Raw genomic sequence first — 17566 nt, forward strand, 5'->3', positions numbered from 1 at the left:
AGATGGAGCCTGTAGTCCAGAACAGTAGACACTGAACATGACACCGGATTGAGAACCTATGTAATTTTCTTTAAATAGAAGACCAACCAGAGCAGCATCCTCTTCTTTTCTTGTTCTAGTAATCATCTATTCCATTTCTCCTACCTATTCCTGTTGCCTCTTGTCCACTCCATCCTTCAGCTTACAAGCAATCTTGCCCATTCTCTTTTAGTTCTTTGCATCTTCTACTCAGACTTCATAGTGATTCTTACTAAAATCTTTTAAGTTTCATTTTGAAGCCCATGCACATAACACAAAAACATGAGCTACTGACTGAAAAGTTCCAGGTCTGCCACAGATTTGGCATGACTTTGGGCAAGTTGTTTCTCCTCTCTGTGCCTCTATTTCCCCTTACGCCCTTTGTCGGTCTTGTCTTAATAGACTAAGCTCTTTAGGGCAAGGACCGTCTCTTATATTGTGTTCGTACAGTGCTTAGCCTCACAGGGCCTTGATCTCAGCTGGGGCCTCTAAACACTATTGTAATACAAATAAATAAAACATGGCAGCGAAATTTGCAAATCGACATTTTACCTTAAGAAAGTGCCTTGTTGCTAGAAATAGCGATGAGTCTGTTTCTTGTGCTTTTGCACATTGTTCTGCTAATGGTGTTAAAGCTTCCAGACACAATTGGCAAACCTCAGAACTCATCCTGATAATCCAAGTGTCAAAGAAAAAGCATCAAAGAATAAAAGTCAGATTTTCTTTTTAAGTTGTGGTAAATTTCTAAACAGCATCATTAGAAAATGTTTTAATGAGTATATGTCCCAGGGCTGACTTACTTTATTTTTACTGAAGTGCTTTAACAAAAAGATAGGAATCTATTGTATCTTTGTTGCCCTCTTTTATTGGCTATGCGCTGTAAAATAACTCAGTCATCTGTGACCTAACATTTTCAGAAACAGTCCCTTATGGCCAACGTTCTCATCTGTTTTTGACACGTGCTGTAGGTGAGTGAAAATGGTACTCTCTGTTCTAAACGGAGAGCCCACCAGCAATTTGACAGGAAATACTCTGAAGCCAGCCCAGTAGAACAACAGTAGTATTTTGCATTACTAGCTGAGAAACTAATTCAGGAATAGCTTTGAGATACCACCTGAAGGCTTATAAAGTCAGATTCTCTGTGAGATGAAATAGTAGGGAGGAGGCAACAGAGGTTGCCAGCAAGAACATACACATATTAAACCACTTAAAAGCTACATTAAAGAAATGTTATGGGTCTAATTAAATTCAGATAAGGCTAGAAACTCAGATGACTTTCCAATAATAATAATAATAATAATAATAAAACAGAATGCAAGGGCAAAACAGAGAGAAAACTAGCTATAACACTACTATTATATAAGCAGAGATAAACAGAAGGAAAAAATGGAAAAAAGTGAAGAAAGTTCAAATTTCTTCACAAAAAAAGGAAAGACATTTTTTACTTGGACACCCATTCATTGTAAAGGATACGATGACATCCCTAACTCCAATGAGTACATTAGGCTCTTAAAAAGGTCTTCTGGAAGCTGAGGAATTTTCTCAGGAAATATCTCACAGATGAAGGTGATTAATTTGTAGTACTGATTACACAGAGATGGAAACTGTCAAAAGAAATATATTGGGAATTTTAGACTCAAACTGTTTTAATACTGTTTTATTACTGCTCCTAAATTTCTGTGGAACAAAGAGACAGGGCTCAGACTGATGCACTCTGCTGAAAAGAAAGGTAATTATTAGCAGGTACAAACTTCAATGTTATGGTCCTCAGCATATTGCCATTCAATTCATTTGATTTTTATGGTCGTATACAAGAGCTATGCATATGACATGAAAGCCTTATAAAGTGCCTCGCCTCCCCCCAAAAATCAGTGTTATCCTAGTAAAGAAATACAAAAGTAATGATCAATCACAAATGCAAAATATATAATATGTTTTTCAAAATGTGAATAGTTTTAAAAATTGTCAAATATGGATAAGAGCAAAGTAATAAATCAAACTTTCACAAGGCAAATTACAAAAGAAAAGCCACAGGAGAAGGGACCAACGACGGGAAAGAAAGCTGACAAGTGAATGAACAGCAATGCAGACACTTTTTAGATCATAATGCATTCCCCAAGAAAGTGCATGAAACTTGGAATGGAATATAGAGCAAGTTGCCTATAGAGCAAGTTTCCTTCTAACCCCCATCAGTTAGTTGTTGATTTATGCCATGCAGCATGAAGATTTATATCCTTTTTTATCCTATCTAATGTTAAAGTAGATATTCTCATTCTCCATATAAAATGTTGAATCCTTTTTTGAATTCTATGATAAAATCTCAACTCAATGCAAAATAAGATGACTTGTGGCAAGACTGACTTTTTAAAAAACGACAAACTTTGTCTAGGTCTTCATGTATCTCTCTCTTCTTAGGCTCTCAGGGGCCACAGAAAAATTCTTTGCATATACAGTAAAATAAACCCTAGAAAATTCATTGTATTTAACTGCCAGGCTACATAAACCGCTCTAACAACTTCAAAGTTTAGAAACCATTTAAAAAGTTATATATCTTTATAAGAAGTTTCCACATTTATTATGTGTGCGTGCATATATACATCGATCTTAAAATATACTTACTTTCAGTAGATCCTGTGACATTAATGGCAGAACTAGATTAACCCCATATAAGACTACATCTGCTGCCGACACAGATCTATTTGCAGCTTGTCCTGGCTCATGTCCTCTAAATACTTCATCTATAGAAAACATGTAAACCTTTACTGTTAACATATTAAATGTAAAAGGAGAGATCAGACATACTGAAGTGTCACATTTTTATGCAAGAGGCCAGATTTCTTTTTTAAAAAGGACAGCACACACACTATCTTAAAATAGGAGTTGTGAGAGTTAAGGCTGCAACTTCATCTTACGCTTAGGCCCATTGTTTCTAGGCATCACAATACAGTACTCCAAAAGATCCTATAAGAACAGGAAATATCAAATACTATGAGTATGCCTTAGCATTTAGGAGTATGTTAAAACACAGAAAACTTTGTTTATTTCAAAGTAAGGCTTCACAATTGCATTTCCTATCAACTGGAACACTAAAAAGCAAGAATATTCATTTAACTGGTGATATTAACATCCATACAAACCTTAACTCATGTCTTACCACCTGATCATAATACCAAAATGTATTTGGACTCCTTAGTTTCATGACAAATTCCCTTTCAAATTCTTCCACATAACCAACCTTAATGCAGACATTCAATTCCTCATAACCCTGACTCAAAAACCCAGCCTGTATTCTGATCTTAGATTAAGATATACTGACTACAGATCTAGGTCTAACGGTAAAATCTTTGTCTATTATTTACAGATTAAAAATAGGGGGCCAGAATTCCATGTATTTGAGACTGTAAATAATTATGTGTGTGCACTTCAGTTGGTTATATCTTGGGAGGCACTAAGAGCTAGTGATGGGCATTAATACCTGGATAGATAGATACGATTTCCTTTCGTTCTGTCCTTCTGCACAGAACTTTCTAGGACCTGGTAAAGCTTGAACATTGGGTTTACATTTTTTAGCTTATCTAAAAAACTGTTCAATATAGTTATATTACACCTGACATACCAGGTTTTCAACTGATTCAATTTTAAATAGCAGAGATCACAAAGAAAAAAAAAAAGACTGGGATATACAAGAGAAAACTTAACTAAACAACAACACAGTAAAAAGAAAAGGAGTACTTGTGGCACCGTAGAGACTAACCAGTTTATTTGAGCATAAGCTTTCGTGAGCTACAGCTCACTTCATCGGATGCATACTGTGAAAAGTGTAGAAGATCTTTCTATACACACAAAGCATGAACACAGTGCCTGTTCTGCAAACTGTTGAGCATCTACACATCCTCCTGAAGTGCCACTGGAGTGGATAAAGCTTACAGAATCAAGCCCTTCTATCACACACTGAAATGTATCTGTTTTAAACTATATCCTAATTTTGACTTCATTGACCTTGTTTTTGATAACTACCATTGCTTTATTTCCAGCTTAGTAGCTTGTTCTAGTTCAGATTTCAAGTTGTTCAGTATACAATAGCAATGCAACAAGAACAATGGCCTATGAATTATATGCATGCTTCCCTCAGCTTCCAGAGTCGGAATATTAAATATTATCTCAGAATGTGGAAACTAGACTCTCTATTCTCACATTATTTGGATAATTAATTCTCTCTCCACAATATTTTTGCTAATTAAAAAAAAAATCAATGTAAGATAATTCCTCAAAAGAAAATTATCTTATTTTGCAGACCATAATTTTTGCTCAAAACCACCCAGAGTAGTTCACCAATACTTGAAGCTTTTCATCTCCAATTCCTTCATACCTGTATCACTGAAATCTATAAATTCTTTTGACAGAAGGTTAGTAAGAAGCTCCATAATAAGAAGAAGATCCTGGTATTGGTCCTCTTCTGCTGTAACATCTATTCGCTGCCGACCTAAATTATTCTTGGAATATACTTGAAGTAGAGTCAGGCAGGCTTCATACAAATTCATGGCTTTGGACTGCAACAAAGAAACAAAACAGGAAGTTAAATGTGTTATATACTATATATACTAGCATATTTAATATTGACTCTTTAGAGCTGCTTTTGGTGCTGCTTGGCTGACAATACACCAGTGATTTTGATTTCATTTTTATTATGTTACTATTTAGTGTAATAGCTACACATAGAAGTGTTAAGGAAATAGATATTCCTTAGATAACGTAACTATCTTGCCCATTTACTCATGCACCAGTTACTACAATACTTTAGCAATACAACCATACTTTTGGCAGGTTCCTCCAGACTTAAAAAGAAAATTGTAAATCAGGAGTCTATATATAAAATGATTTTGGACAGGTTGACATTTCTTGCCAAACTCACGAAAGAGTACAGAATTGCAGATTCAGAATCTCTAGGGTCTTGTTCACACTAGCACATTTTGTAGCTTTAATCCACTATTATGGAAAATCCAAAGGTGGTAGCTAGGATTTTGTCTGGATTAGGGAAATTTGCATAGGTAGAACTATACCAGTGCAAAGTCCTAACGTAGGTACACTGCACTGATGCAACTTACCTGGTAACTTACTGGGGTAACTTACTGGGGTAAATCACACCAGTGGAAGCCCTGTTTAGCACCAATGCAGTGTCTCTACATTACGAGTTTGCACCAGAAGTTAAACCAGTGACAAGTTTCCCTAGACAAACCTTCACAGAAAGTTAAACATGGTAAAAACACCCTGAGCTGGTAGAGCTGGACTAACGATGAACGATAGGTATATTTGTTAGTGTATGCATAGTCTAGCTGTACTTTTGGGTTACCTTTTCAGAGACAATATATGAACTCTCTCTTATAGACAAGGAAAGATTATTTAGTACATCCAAAATTTTTCTGAATGATATAAGAGGCAGAACTGTGGGATGCTCTCTCTTTTTCCAGTCTCCAGTCAGTATGCTTGGGTTTTACTATAGCAGAAACCTGTAAATGGATTTGCTTGTTTCATCAAATCTGTTTTCCTTTAAAGAGGTCTATTTCCTTTTAACAACATATCAGTTTCAGTGAATTATGCTCTTTAATGGATTATATACAAAATAAGTTAGCAGATGTATTATTTTAAAAGATCAATTAACTTTTTGATGTCTACGTTTTAAATACGTTCACTCCTTTAACAGGCATTCATTTAAGAGGGCTCAGCTCTACAATGTTTCTTCCTATTCAGCATCTAAAATCATTGTGGTTTACTTGATTTAGAGAATAAGATCTTATTTTGCATGTGCATGCATGCGGACACACACACACACACACACACACTCTTTTTGGTTGCATTTACCTCTCCGAGATAGCATATTTGTTTATGTGCAACTTCAACAAAAACTTCTATTATGAGGTTAACAGTCTCTGGTGTGTTTTTGTACACCTCCATTAATCCAATGCAATTGGTAAGGAAGTCCATCAGAAAGTTAAAGAGGATTGCTACATTATCTATTTGGGTAGCCTCAGCAATGCCACAAAGTGCTTCTAGTGTGGCAGTGATTTCTTGTTTCACCTCCTCCTCTTGACAGATCTGCTGAAAGTTTTCTTGGTTTATCACATTCAAAAATCGCTGTTGAAGTGGCTGAAGAACCTACAGAATCAAAAATTAAACAGCCATTTCTGATAAATGTATTCTTCCAGTTTAATACATGCAGTACTTACAGTTTTCTGTCAATTCATTAAAAATTCAAGTCTTTATGGCACACAACTCTTCCCTCTCTCCCCACCTCCAAAGCACTGGGGTAATTCACCACTGTTACTCTAGTTTTATACTGGTGCAATTCCATTGATTTCAATGGAATTAAAACTGGCAAAAAACTGGGGTAACACAGTGATTAATCAGACCCATTAAGTGAATTTTAACTTGATCTTGCCACGTACTATCTCCGTTAGGGGTCTGTTTTAGCATTATCTCTTGCCAACTTATTTTCTGCCCACTTATGCTGTTTAAATTCCTCTCTACTGTGCCTTTTTCTGTCCTCTCTGATATTTGAATCTCCTCCAAATTTTGGATCATCTGAACGCTTCTTTTCTACTCTACCTAATTAATAAAGCTGTTAATTAAGATCAGTCTTAACAATTATCTTTGTGGTACCACACAACATACTGCTACCTATCATTAATTTTTTTTTAAAACTATTTATTTAGGACATTAACAAGTTTACAAATCCTTGCCATGTAATTATTATTGTATTGGTTCTGGTATTTACAACAGTGACCTTCTGTTGAGAGAAACATTGTTTAGTCTTCCAACCTATGTTCGATCTGCATGATACTGTTGATAGCTAAGCTGATCTAATTTTTGAGAGTTTAGTAAGACAGTCATAGAATCACAATGAAACTCTAATATTAAAAAAGTCTCTAAAGATGTTGAGTGTGCAACAGTAGTGTTGAATTCAAAAGCTAACTTTGAATTCAGTTTCATTGCTTGCTGAAATGAAGGTGACGGAAATTTAAAATGTCTTACCTCTGTCCAGTATTGCTGTTTTGTATCTGTGTCCATATGAGCAAAACCTCCTAAAACTAGAGCTTTCATTAGTGTTCTCTGCACAGAACTGGACAAAAAGTGAAGAGGTGGGCTTCGCCTTGCAAACTGCTTAGCTAAATTCCACCAATTCTCACACTGAATTACTAAATTTGCCCTAAAAAATAAAATAAAAATAAAAAGTAAAAAAATTGCTTACTCATAGAAAATCCTGTAGAAACACATACAATCTGACTGCTTCTACAAAGTACTCTTACTAGAAATTTTGTTAACATTTTTGTATTCATTTAACTTAGGATTTATACCTAGTCTCTATTCCTTTTGACATTCATCTTATTTATGCCTCATTTCTAGATGTCTGTAACATTTAATTTATATATCATTTAATTTATGAGAGAAAAAAATGGGAAAGTACTTTGTAAAGTCCCATACTACCCTTTATTTGACACCTTGCATGTATTGAGCTCAAGCAGTTTATTTTGAGTTTTGTTGTTATAACTCTGAGCCTAGAGACTCTGAAGTTTTAGAGAATTTACAGGAGATTCAGATTAAGCAAAAGAAAAATCTGTTATATTACAGAGTTCTGTTTAACCAGAAGAACACAAACCAGCATCGTCTTTAGCCACTGTACCTTCTTGCAGTTTGGAAATCTGTACAGATCAAAACAATAACAAACAGGGCATCTCTTGTGTATCTCCAGAGCTCCTCAGCTGGTGTCTGGGAAACAAATTTCTGTCTCTTCTGGTCAGAAGAGTAGTCCAGTCCTTTTAAGAGTCTAAACCCAACTATACTCCACCACACAGAGATTGCCCTTGCTCAAGGAGGCATTTCTAGCAGGACCAGATTAAGACAAACCAAGGCCCTTGCCACTCCCTCACACGGGGCCCCTCCTGTACTGTGGCGCGCTCTCTGATTTTGCCAGCAGTGGCAGGGGCCACCAACATAAAAGCAAAGAATAAATTTTGCTAGGCTGGTTGCCCTGCTCCTCTTTGTATAAACTGGGGCCTTCCTCATTTCTGGGTCACCCGTCCCTGCCTTCATGTGAACTGGGCCCTCTCCAGAGCAAGGGAGGGCTCTGTCTGCATCCACCTCAGAACAGGACTCACTGCTACCACCTCAGCCAACTTATGATGGTGTAGAAGCAGAGACACCCCTCTGTATAGGTAACTATGTTCCATCTATTTTTGCCCCCTGTGTAGGGAACAAATGCCTGCCTAAGCTCAAGTTTCAAACCTATCAATGCAGCTTCTCCCACTCCCATTCCTTTGCCTCTGTCATTTCATCTATCCCTTCATTTATTCATTCCCTTCCCCCTTGATGCATTACAGATCCCATATTCACTATATTCTCCTTTCCACTCCATCATTCATCCTCCCTTTGCTTTTATCTTCTCTCTCACTTCACACATCTGTTAAACTTGAGCTCTCATGGTCTTTGTTCACCACACAAAAAAGTGAGGGAGAGGGAGGAGTGAGAAGGAAGGGGGGAGCTGTAGGAGCTCCCAAACCCCCAACAGGCTATAAGCATCAAAACATGGGCTCTCTTCCTTCCCAGTCCACCCAGAGTGCACCAAACCCAGTGGCTGGTCCTCCCCAACTTTTTTTTTTTTTTTGGGGGGGTGGGGGGGTGGGGGGGGAGGTAAATCAAAGTGGAGATTCTGACCTCATCATGTGATTTCAGGAGTTAGGACCCCAACCTGGCTCTGTAGTACCTATGCCTTAATCCAACGGTTCTCAACTTTCAATACCGTGATCCCATTTTACACAGAAGAAAACAAATTCTGGAACCCAGGAACACCGCCCCATGTAGTCAAAGAAATGGTGGGTGGTTGTGATCCCCTTAAAATTCTCCTCTAGGCTGAGAACACATGCTTTAATCCTGGATTCCAGACCTGACTCCCAGACAGCACTCAGTCCCCTGCCAGCCTTAACTAAAAAGCTCACACCATTATCAAGCTTCCTCTGAGGGAGTGCCACTGAGGGCTGGGAGCAGAAATGAGAGAGGCAAGGTTATGGGAACCCTGTAGAAAGCACTGAACAGTGTCAGCTCCTACCTAACACTAAGGAGTTCACAACTGACTTTGGCACTTGAATGCTTTTCCTACTTTGAGAAAGGATGGTCTCATGGTTAAGGCAGATGAATGCTGCTGTGAAGAACTGGATTCTACTCCTTCCTTGCCAGAGTTCCTATGTAATATTGGGCAAGTCACTTCAATCAAGCCTTTTACAATCACTCACTCATTGTGTGTTCCTCATGCCTGACTTTGAAACCCTGGTGTCTGATTTGCAGAAGTGCTGAGCACTCGCAACTGTAACTGAAGGCAAAGGGAGCTCTGCTTTGAGCGTAATTATGAAGTGCCATGTAATGCTGAGTATTCTAAAAAATCAAGGCCTACGCACCTCAAATTTAGTATATACTTTTTACCTTACTCTCTCTGTGCCTCAGGTCCCCATCTATAAAATGGGAATAATACCCCTTAATTTTAGAGAGGTATTGTAAAAATAAATTCACTAATATTTGTGAAGCACTTCAGATACTATAATGATGAGCACCACAGAAAAGCCAGTGAGGAAGTTAATAATTTTGCCTTCAGAGCAGAGTTTGAACAGTAGTAATAAGGCATAGGGCCACACATCGAACATCAAGCAGAAAACAAAATACTGAATAGTTGCTTGTTAAGAGAGCACTGTCCATTTTGTGCACTGAATGAGGCAAGGATTCTGTGTGAAAAAAATCATGTAATTAAATAATGCAATATTAACATAATGCATACGCACAAAGGGGGTGGATTAAGGTTGCATGTGCAACTTTAATTCTGGCATTTTAAAACGTGCGTGCGTGACTTAGCAACGGTAATAATGTTCTTTTAACACAATACATATGTATTACACACAAAAAACTACTTCGTGTCAGTCTACAAAAGGATAAAACTTTCAAGAATTTGCTGCTTTACAGCTTCTAGCTCCAAGCAAGGCTTTGAAATGTATCACTTTCTCCAAATTCTACATGCTTTTAGATGTTTAAAATTACACCATTTTAATATTCTTTTACAACATAACTATGTTGGCATTTGATTTTTTCAACCCTAAACAGCTAATTCTGCAAAAGTAAATAGCAGTGTAGAAATCCTCATTATGAGATTGGGAGGGGGGGGGGAAAGGCAGAGTTAATTCTTCCTAAACACCTGGTAGTTGAGAGGCACGGGGAAGGAGAGCACATTTCAGTACAATATAAACTTGGGGGGCTCACATAGCTGGGCTGACAAGCACCGACAGGCTGATTCTCCTCTACATTATACCAGTTTTGTTTGGTGACACTTCACTGGAGTTACAGAAGCATAAAACTGGTGTAAAAGTGGAGAATCAGGTCTGGAGTCTACGTAGTCCAGAACATGGTGGTTATGTCATAAAAGGAGAAAAACTGCAAATTATATAGTTTATGTGCAAGTATGTACATATTTTTAATAAAATACCTTGCATTTTATGCTAGGGCTTAAAAAATTTTGAATGCTTTAATTCTCACTTTAAGTGCTCTTAGCTGTGGAAAACATTTAGAACAGTACAAATACTCTAACAGGTAATATACTTTGTATTCACTTAATTTTTGGCCCAATATAAAAGACGCAAAAGAAAAATTTGACTTGCATATGCCTGCAGTTTACCTCTCTCTCCTTTCCACTAATGTTACTAGCAACTGAACAGTGTCATTTGCAAGGTCCTGCTCAGAACTCCACACTGCCAGGTTACTGATTACTTTTTCTAAGAGGTAACCCACAATCCACTGGGAACCCTCTGTGTCTGCACCAAATGCTGTATTAAATGGTAGACTTATCTATAAGAAAAAGAAAACAATTAAATGAGTGCATTTTATAAAAAGTCAAAATAGTAACTCATTTTCAGACTTTCACAGTCCTTGCTTACTTAACGTACAAAAGTTATGTTGACAAAACGGAAAAAGTATCAGAAAAAATAGGTAGGAAACCAAACTTACCTCTCACTCTTTGACAAAAAAACAGGAAACAATATCAATTTTGTTATAAAACCCTATTTTAAGTATCCTTACATCTATCCTTCAACACCACCTTTTAAAAGAAAGGTTTCCCATGTATGCAATGTTGTTATAGCTGTGTTGGTCCCATGAATTAGAGACAAGGTTGGGACCGACCACCTTCTGTTGGCGAGATACAAGCTTTTGAGCTCACTCTTCTTACCTGAAAAAGAGCTCTGTGTAAGCTCAAAAGCTTGTCTCTCTCACCAATAGAAGTTGGTCCAATAAAAGATATTACCTCACCCACCTTGTGTCTTTTACATTTCCCATGCACAGTTCAAGGTGGCCATGAAGGAATTCCTGCAGTTCTTCAGAACTGAAGACTCTAATACTGAGGGCTGGCCTACTCTACCTCCTAGGTCGATGTAACTTATGTTGCTCAGGGGTGTGAAAAAGAAACACCCCTGTATGACATAAATTACGTCAACCCAAGCGCTATCCATATCGGCGCTATGTCGGCAGGAGACGCTCTCCTGCTGACATAGCTTCTAGCTCTCTCTTGCGGAGGTGGAGTAATTATACAGACGGGAGAGCACTCTTCTGTCAGCATAGCACATCTTCACCAGACATGCTACAGGAGTGCAGCTCCAATTGCTCCCTGAATTTGTTCCATTTGCTTCTTTTTATTGAGGGGGGGGGAAGGAGAGCAGAGAAGAGGATTCAAGTGTGACGTTGTACCCCATAATGCTTTATAGAAATATGCTTATGAGTGTAAATATGACATAACTGGAATGTGTTTTATGCTAGATATGCTATGTAACATATCTCTGCAAAGGTTACAATCTACTGGATATATTCATCCTATTTGTATGCATGTATCATTTTTGTATTCAAAGTTATGAATATTGGCTATGTACTTGTTTGATTTTAAGTAGCTCAGGGAAGCAGTTGGTCAGCTTCTTGAGAAAAGACTATTTTCAGTAAGTGCCCAATCAAGAAACACTTAAGCTAACAATGAAGTTTAAAAGACACCAATCCACAACTGAACTTTCCTGGGAATGTGGCGTCGGCCTGTAAAAAAATCTGAGTCATGCATGGACATGTGACTTGTCCATGTGACTCCAGAACTCCATCTTGCAGGTGGATTCTGCATAGGAGAGGAGAAGGGGTTTCCACCCACAAGAGAGAGTCTATTTAAGCCCCTGGGGAAACCCCTTCATTTTGTCTTCAGCTGGCTGAAGAGGTAGCTTCTCCACCCCCAAAGGATATCTGAAAGAAACTGAAACAAAGGACAGGAACTACATGGGTGTGAGTGATTGCTAGAGCCAGACCAGAAGGAGGCTAGTCTGTAAAAGAAGCTTATTGGAACGTCTCTGAGGGTGAGATTTCATCTGTAATCACTTTCTTACTGTATTAGGCTTAGACTTGTTTGTTTTATTTTATTTTTCTTGGTAATTTGCTTTGTTCTGTCTGTTATTACTTGAAACCACTTAAATCCTATTTTTTTAATTTAATAAAATCACTTTTTTACTTATTAATTAACCCAGAGTATGTATTAATACCTGCGGGGGGGGTATGGGGAAGAGCTGTGCATCCCTCTCTATCAGTGTTATAGAGGGCAAACAATTTAGGAGTTTACCCTGTATACGCTTTATACAGGGTAAAACTGATTTAGTTGGGGTTTGGACCCCACTGGCAGCTGGGTATCCGAGTGCTGGAGACAGGAACACTTCTTAAGCTGTTCTCAGTTAAGCCTGCAGCTTCTGGGGGACATGGTTCAGACCTGGGTCTGTGTTTGTAGCAGGCTAACGTGTCTGGCACAGCCAGGCAGGACACTGAAGTCCCAAGCTGTCAGGGAAAACAGGCTCAGAGGTAGTCTCAGCACATCAGGTGGCAGTCCCAAAGGGGGTTTCTGTGATCCAACCCGTCACACCAAGTACATAAAAGACTGTTACAAGGAGAAAAATTGTTCTCCTTCACCTCTAAGGATAGGACAAGCAATGAGCTTAAATTGCAGCAAGGGCAGTTTAGGTTAGACATTAGGAAAAACTTCCTGTCAGCGTGGTTAAGCACTGAGTCTGGAATAAATTGCCCATGGAGGTTGTGGAATCGCCATGGTTGTCGATTTTTAAGAGCAGGTTAGACAAACACCTGTCAGGGATAGTCTAGAATAGATAATACTTAATTCTGCCATGAGTGCAGGGGACTGGACAATATGACCTCTTGAGGTCCCTTCCAGTCTTATGATTCTCTGATTTCATATTCAAGTTCTGGTGCAATAATATCTGACTCCCTTGAAATTCCAAGTATTCAAATTTTATGTTCTCTGGAAGAATAAAGTTTCTGAACATTGAATCTCAGGAATTTGATAATTTTGCATGGGGGGGCTCTGGACCCCTGGGTCCTGTGGGCATGTTCAATTTCAAATTCCCATCTATTTTCAAGTTTCAGCACTAGTTTTCAGTAAAAGAATTTGTCTCATCACCTTCAGAGACCAATATTACACACAAATTAAGATGGATACAAATGGATTTTTTTTTTAAATAGGAACATCAGTATTTGTAATTTAAATTAAATATAGATTTACTCAAATTAAATTTGAATTTGACACACTATGTTAAGGGCTAAACTTGTACCCAAAAATAATATTAAGCAATACATGTTTGCTGCCAAGTTTTAAAGAAAGTGAAACCCCTGAACTGGTGGAAGTTACTGGCTAAGACCTGGAATCAGAGTCTGATGAAGTGCTAAACCAGCTCTTCTGTGGGTACAGAGAGAATACTTTCTTCATTTCAGTTTATTCAACTAGTTCAGTTCAATGACTAGTTCATTCAAAGTTAAGAAACCGACTGAAAAAGCAGGAAAGCTTGTTTTCTTCTTCTAACCTATGAATAAGAACTAGGTGTGAGAGGATGAGGTCTACTATACTAAAATCTCAAAAGGATGTGGTGACCAGAAGCAGTCAATTCAATTAAGTAAACTACAGATAATACTTCCTTTGTTTAATAAATCAGTTTTAAATGCAAAACATGTTTTGATAACTTTTCTTATGTACTTAGCACATTTAAGGTTATTTTATTTAATTTTAAAAAATGCTGTTTTTGTTCTCCATCCAAGTACAGCTTGACAGAAATCACAAGAAACAAATCAATCATCTAGCCAAAAAGAAATACATCATTCACCACTCTTATAATAAAAAACAATGTAAAAATTAAGATTCTGAATAAATGTAAGCTATATAATTGCTTAAATAATGGGTATAGATCAGAGGTGGGCAAAAACTATGGCCCGTGGGCCATATCCGGCCCCTGGGACCCTCCTGGCCAGCCGCTTAGCTCCTGGCCCCTCCCCTGCCGTTTCCCCTCCCCCGCAGCCTCAGCTCACTGCGCCGCTGGCACAATGCTCTGGGCAGCGGGGCTGTGAGCTCCTGGGGCAGCGCAGCTGCAGAGCCCGGCCTGACCCGGTGCTCTGTGCTGCACAGTGCCATGGCTGGCTCCAGCTGGACAGCGCAGCTGTAGCGCCGCCAGCCACTGGTGCTCCAGGCAGGGCAGTAAGGGGGCAGGGAGGTGGATCGAGGGCAGAGGAATTCAGGGGTTAGGGTGGTGGTCAGGAGGCAGGGGTGTGGATAGGGGGCGGGGCGGTCAGGGGGCGGGGAACGGGGGGGTTGAATGGGGGCAGGGGGGGCAGCCAGGAAGGAGGGGGTGGCGGGGGGCAGTCAGGGCAGGGATTCCAGGGGTAGGGCGAAGCAGTGGTTGGATGGGGCAGGGGTCCCGGGCGGGGACGGGGGCAATCAGGAAGGGGGGGGGGTTGGATGGGGCAGCGGGGGACAGTCAGGGGCAGGGGTTCCGAGGGCGGTCAGGGAGAAGGGGTGGTTGGATGGGGCAGAGGTCCCAGGGGGCAGTTAGGAATGAGAAGAGGAGTTGGATGGGGTGGCAGGGGGCAGTCGGGGGTGGGGGTTCCAGGGGTGGTCAGGGGACAGGGAGCAGGGGGCGAGAAGCGGGGGAGGGGATGGGGGGGGTAAGGGCCGGGCCACGCCTGGCTGTTTGCGGAGGCACAGTCTCCTCTAACTGGCCCTCCATACAATTTCCGAAACCCAATGCGGCCCTCAGGCCAAAAAGTTTGCCCACCCCGGTAGAGATATATTGTATCCTCCTGGTTCACAAATTTTTTTTTTTTTTTTAGTAAAGGCTACATTTAGTTGCAAATCAACATGTTCTAATGGTTCCCAACCAATAAGAAGAGGAGGTTACTTACCTATAACTACAGGTTCTCCCAGATGTGTGGTCCCTATCTTTATTCCAATCATGGGTGCGCATGCGTGCCATGTTCTGGAGCTAGAAGGTTTTCATAGCAGTGTCCATTGATCTGCATGTGCATCAAGAGTCCTCGTTCTCCCAGCAATGCCTCTTCAGTGACCCTCTTAACACCAAGTACACCAGCTCGCAGCAAAGGGGATGGAGAGCGGGTATTGGAATAGGGACCACATATCTCAAAGACCCTCCAGTGGTAGCAATTATATAGCTTACATTTATTCAGAATATTATTTTTATGTATTCCAATGTGGGTGAGTAGCAAGTAGTAATCAACATGGAGATGGAAATGCAGCCTGTAGAATCTTAATTTTTATGTATTCCAGTTGTGGGTGAGTAGCAAGTAGTAATCAGCATGGAGATGGAAATGCAGGCTGTAGAACAGCATGTTCGCAGCCGCTCCTTCAGCGACGGCATAGCACAGTGGTCCCCAAACTTTTCAGGGACATGCCCTTCCTTACCTCTGTACATGCCCTCCATCCTGGGAGGCGGGGCCGGGAGCGGGGCCATGGGATGCAGAAAGGGGTAAGGGGGCCGAGGCTGGGGCCAGGAGCAGAGACCCAGGCTCAGGCGGGGGGTGGGATGTGGCGCAGGGCTGTGACTGGGTCCGGGGCAGAGCTAGGGCCGGAGCGGGATGGGGTGGCGCTCCCTCCCCACCTACCATGGGGGCTGGCCTGGGCCCTGCTGCAGCCCCCATGAATGTTCCTTTGTGCCCCTTAGGGGGACGAACCCCAGAGTTTGGGGACAACTGGCATAGCAGGGGGTGAATATGTGAATGAATTGCCATGTCGCTGCTTGACAGATGTCCTGCCAGGAAATGGCTGCTAGGTATGCCAAAGTGGTAACTTGTGCTTGCATAGAGCGTGCTGTACTTGTATCCACTGGCTATACGTTGGAGTGTGTGTAGCACGTCTGGATGCACCCGGAGACCCATTTCACGATTCACTGGGAAGAGACAGCTTGGCCCTTGGACTGGTCTGCAACTGGTACAAACAGCTTCGGTGATGCACGAAAGGCATGGGTCCTCTGGAGATAAAAGGCTAAGGCACGTCGGATATTGAGGGAATGAAGGGTAGCATCTGCATGGGAGGCATATGGCTTCGGACAGAGGACAGGGAGGTGAATGGACTAATTGAAGTGGAACTCCAACACCACCTTTGGGAGGAAGTTAGGGTGCAGTCGCATGGGGACTGTGTCCTTCTGAGGGCAGTTCTATATTACTGGTTAAGTCATCTAACTTACATCGCTCAGGGGTGGGAAAAAGCTCCCCTCCCTGAGCAACACAAGTTTTGCGCGGCCCACACCAGCGCTATGCCAGCGGGAGACACTCTCCCACTGACACAGCTTACGCTTCTCACTGAGGTGGAGTATTTATGCCAATGGGAGAGAACTCTCCTGTCGGCATAGCGCATCTTTACCAGACACACTGCAGCTGCGCTGATGCAGCACTGTAGTGTAGATGTACCCTGAAACACAGTATGGGGCGGGGCGTCAGCCATCATGGCTGCCAGTTCACTGACTCGTCAAGCAAAGATAACCAAGAAGATTACCTTCATAGAGAGATGAGAGAGGGAGCACGTTGCCAGCAGTTTAAAAGAGGGCTTTATGAGAGCAGATAGGACTAGATTAAGATCCCATGGACCAAACAGATGGTGGTAGGGTGGATAAATACTGAGGCGCCATCCACTGGAGGGAGGAAGCACTAAGTGCTGCCAGATGGCCCAGAGGGAGCAGATGGTGAGGCTCACCGTCTTGAGCTTGAGTAGGTAATTGAGGATGATGGGAATGGAAATCTCACCAAGATGGTGGTGATGGCAGTAAGACCAAGCAGTGAAATATTTCCATTTAGCCCGGTGGCATGCCGTGGTGGATGCCCTCCTGCTTTGAGTAAGAATGTAGCATACTGGGGTAGAGCATGCTTTGTCTAGCCTCAAGCTCTATCCAAAAACTAGGCCATAAGGCAGGGGTGGACAAACTCTTTGGCCCAAGGGACACATCTGGGTATGGAAATTGTATGGCGGGCCATGAATGCTCATTAAATTGGGGTTGGGCTCTGGGAGGGGGTGTGGGCTCTGGGGTGGGGCCAGAAATGAAGAGTTCAGAGTGCAGGAGGGAGCTCTGAGCTGGGACAGGGGGTTGGGGTGCAGGGAGGAGGTGAGGGCTCTGGCTGCAAGTGCGGCCTCTCGGGTGGGACTAGGGGTGCA

At 41.2% G+C, this 17566-nt stretch overlaps 1 protein-coding gene across 1 annotated transcript in view; it reads right to left on the bottom strand.

The window, feature by feature from the left end:
• XPO4 (exportin 4) overlaps window positions 1-17566 on the bottom strand; it is a 131445-nt gene that overhangs the window by 11417 nt on the left and 102462 nt on the right. Inside the window, exons 15-21 of the mRNA XM_074958221.1 lie at window positions 10727-10896; window positions 7048-7222; window positions 5878-6171; window positions 4388-4568; window positions 2638-2756; window positions 1492-1622; window positions 571-688 (exon numbers count right to left, since the gene is read on the bottom strand). Of these exons, the coding sequence (XP_074814322.1) occupies window positions 571-688; window positions 1492-1622; window positions 2638-2756; window positions 4388-4568; window positions 5878-6171; window positions 7048-7222; window positions 10727-10896 (1188 nt within the window). The remainder of the gene's footprint in view (window positions 1-570; window positions 689-1491; window positions 1623-2637; window positions 2757-4387; window positions 4569-5877; window positions 6172-7047; window positions 7223-10726; window positions 10897-17566) is intronic.

Source organism: Natator depressus, chromosome 1 (genome assembly GCF_965152275.1).
Source record: "Natator depressus isolate rNatDep1 chromosome 1, rNatDep2.hap1, whole genome shotgun sequence".
Taxonomy (NCBI): domain Eukaryota; kingdom Metazoa; phylum Chordata; order Testudines; family Cheloniidae; genus Natator; species Natator depressus.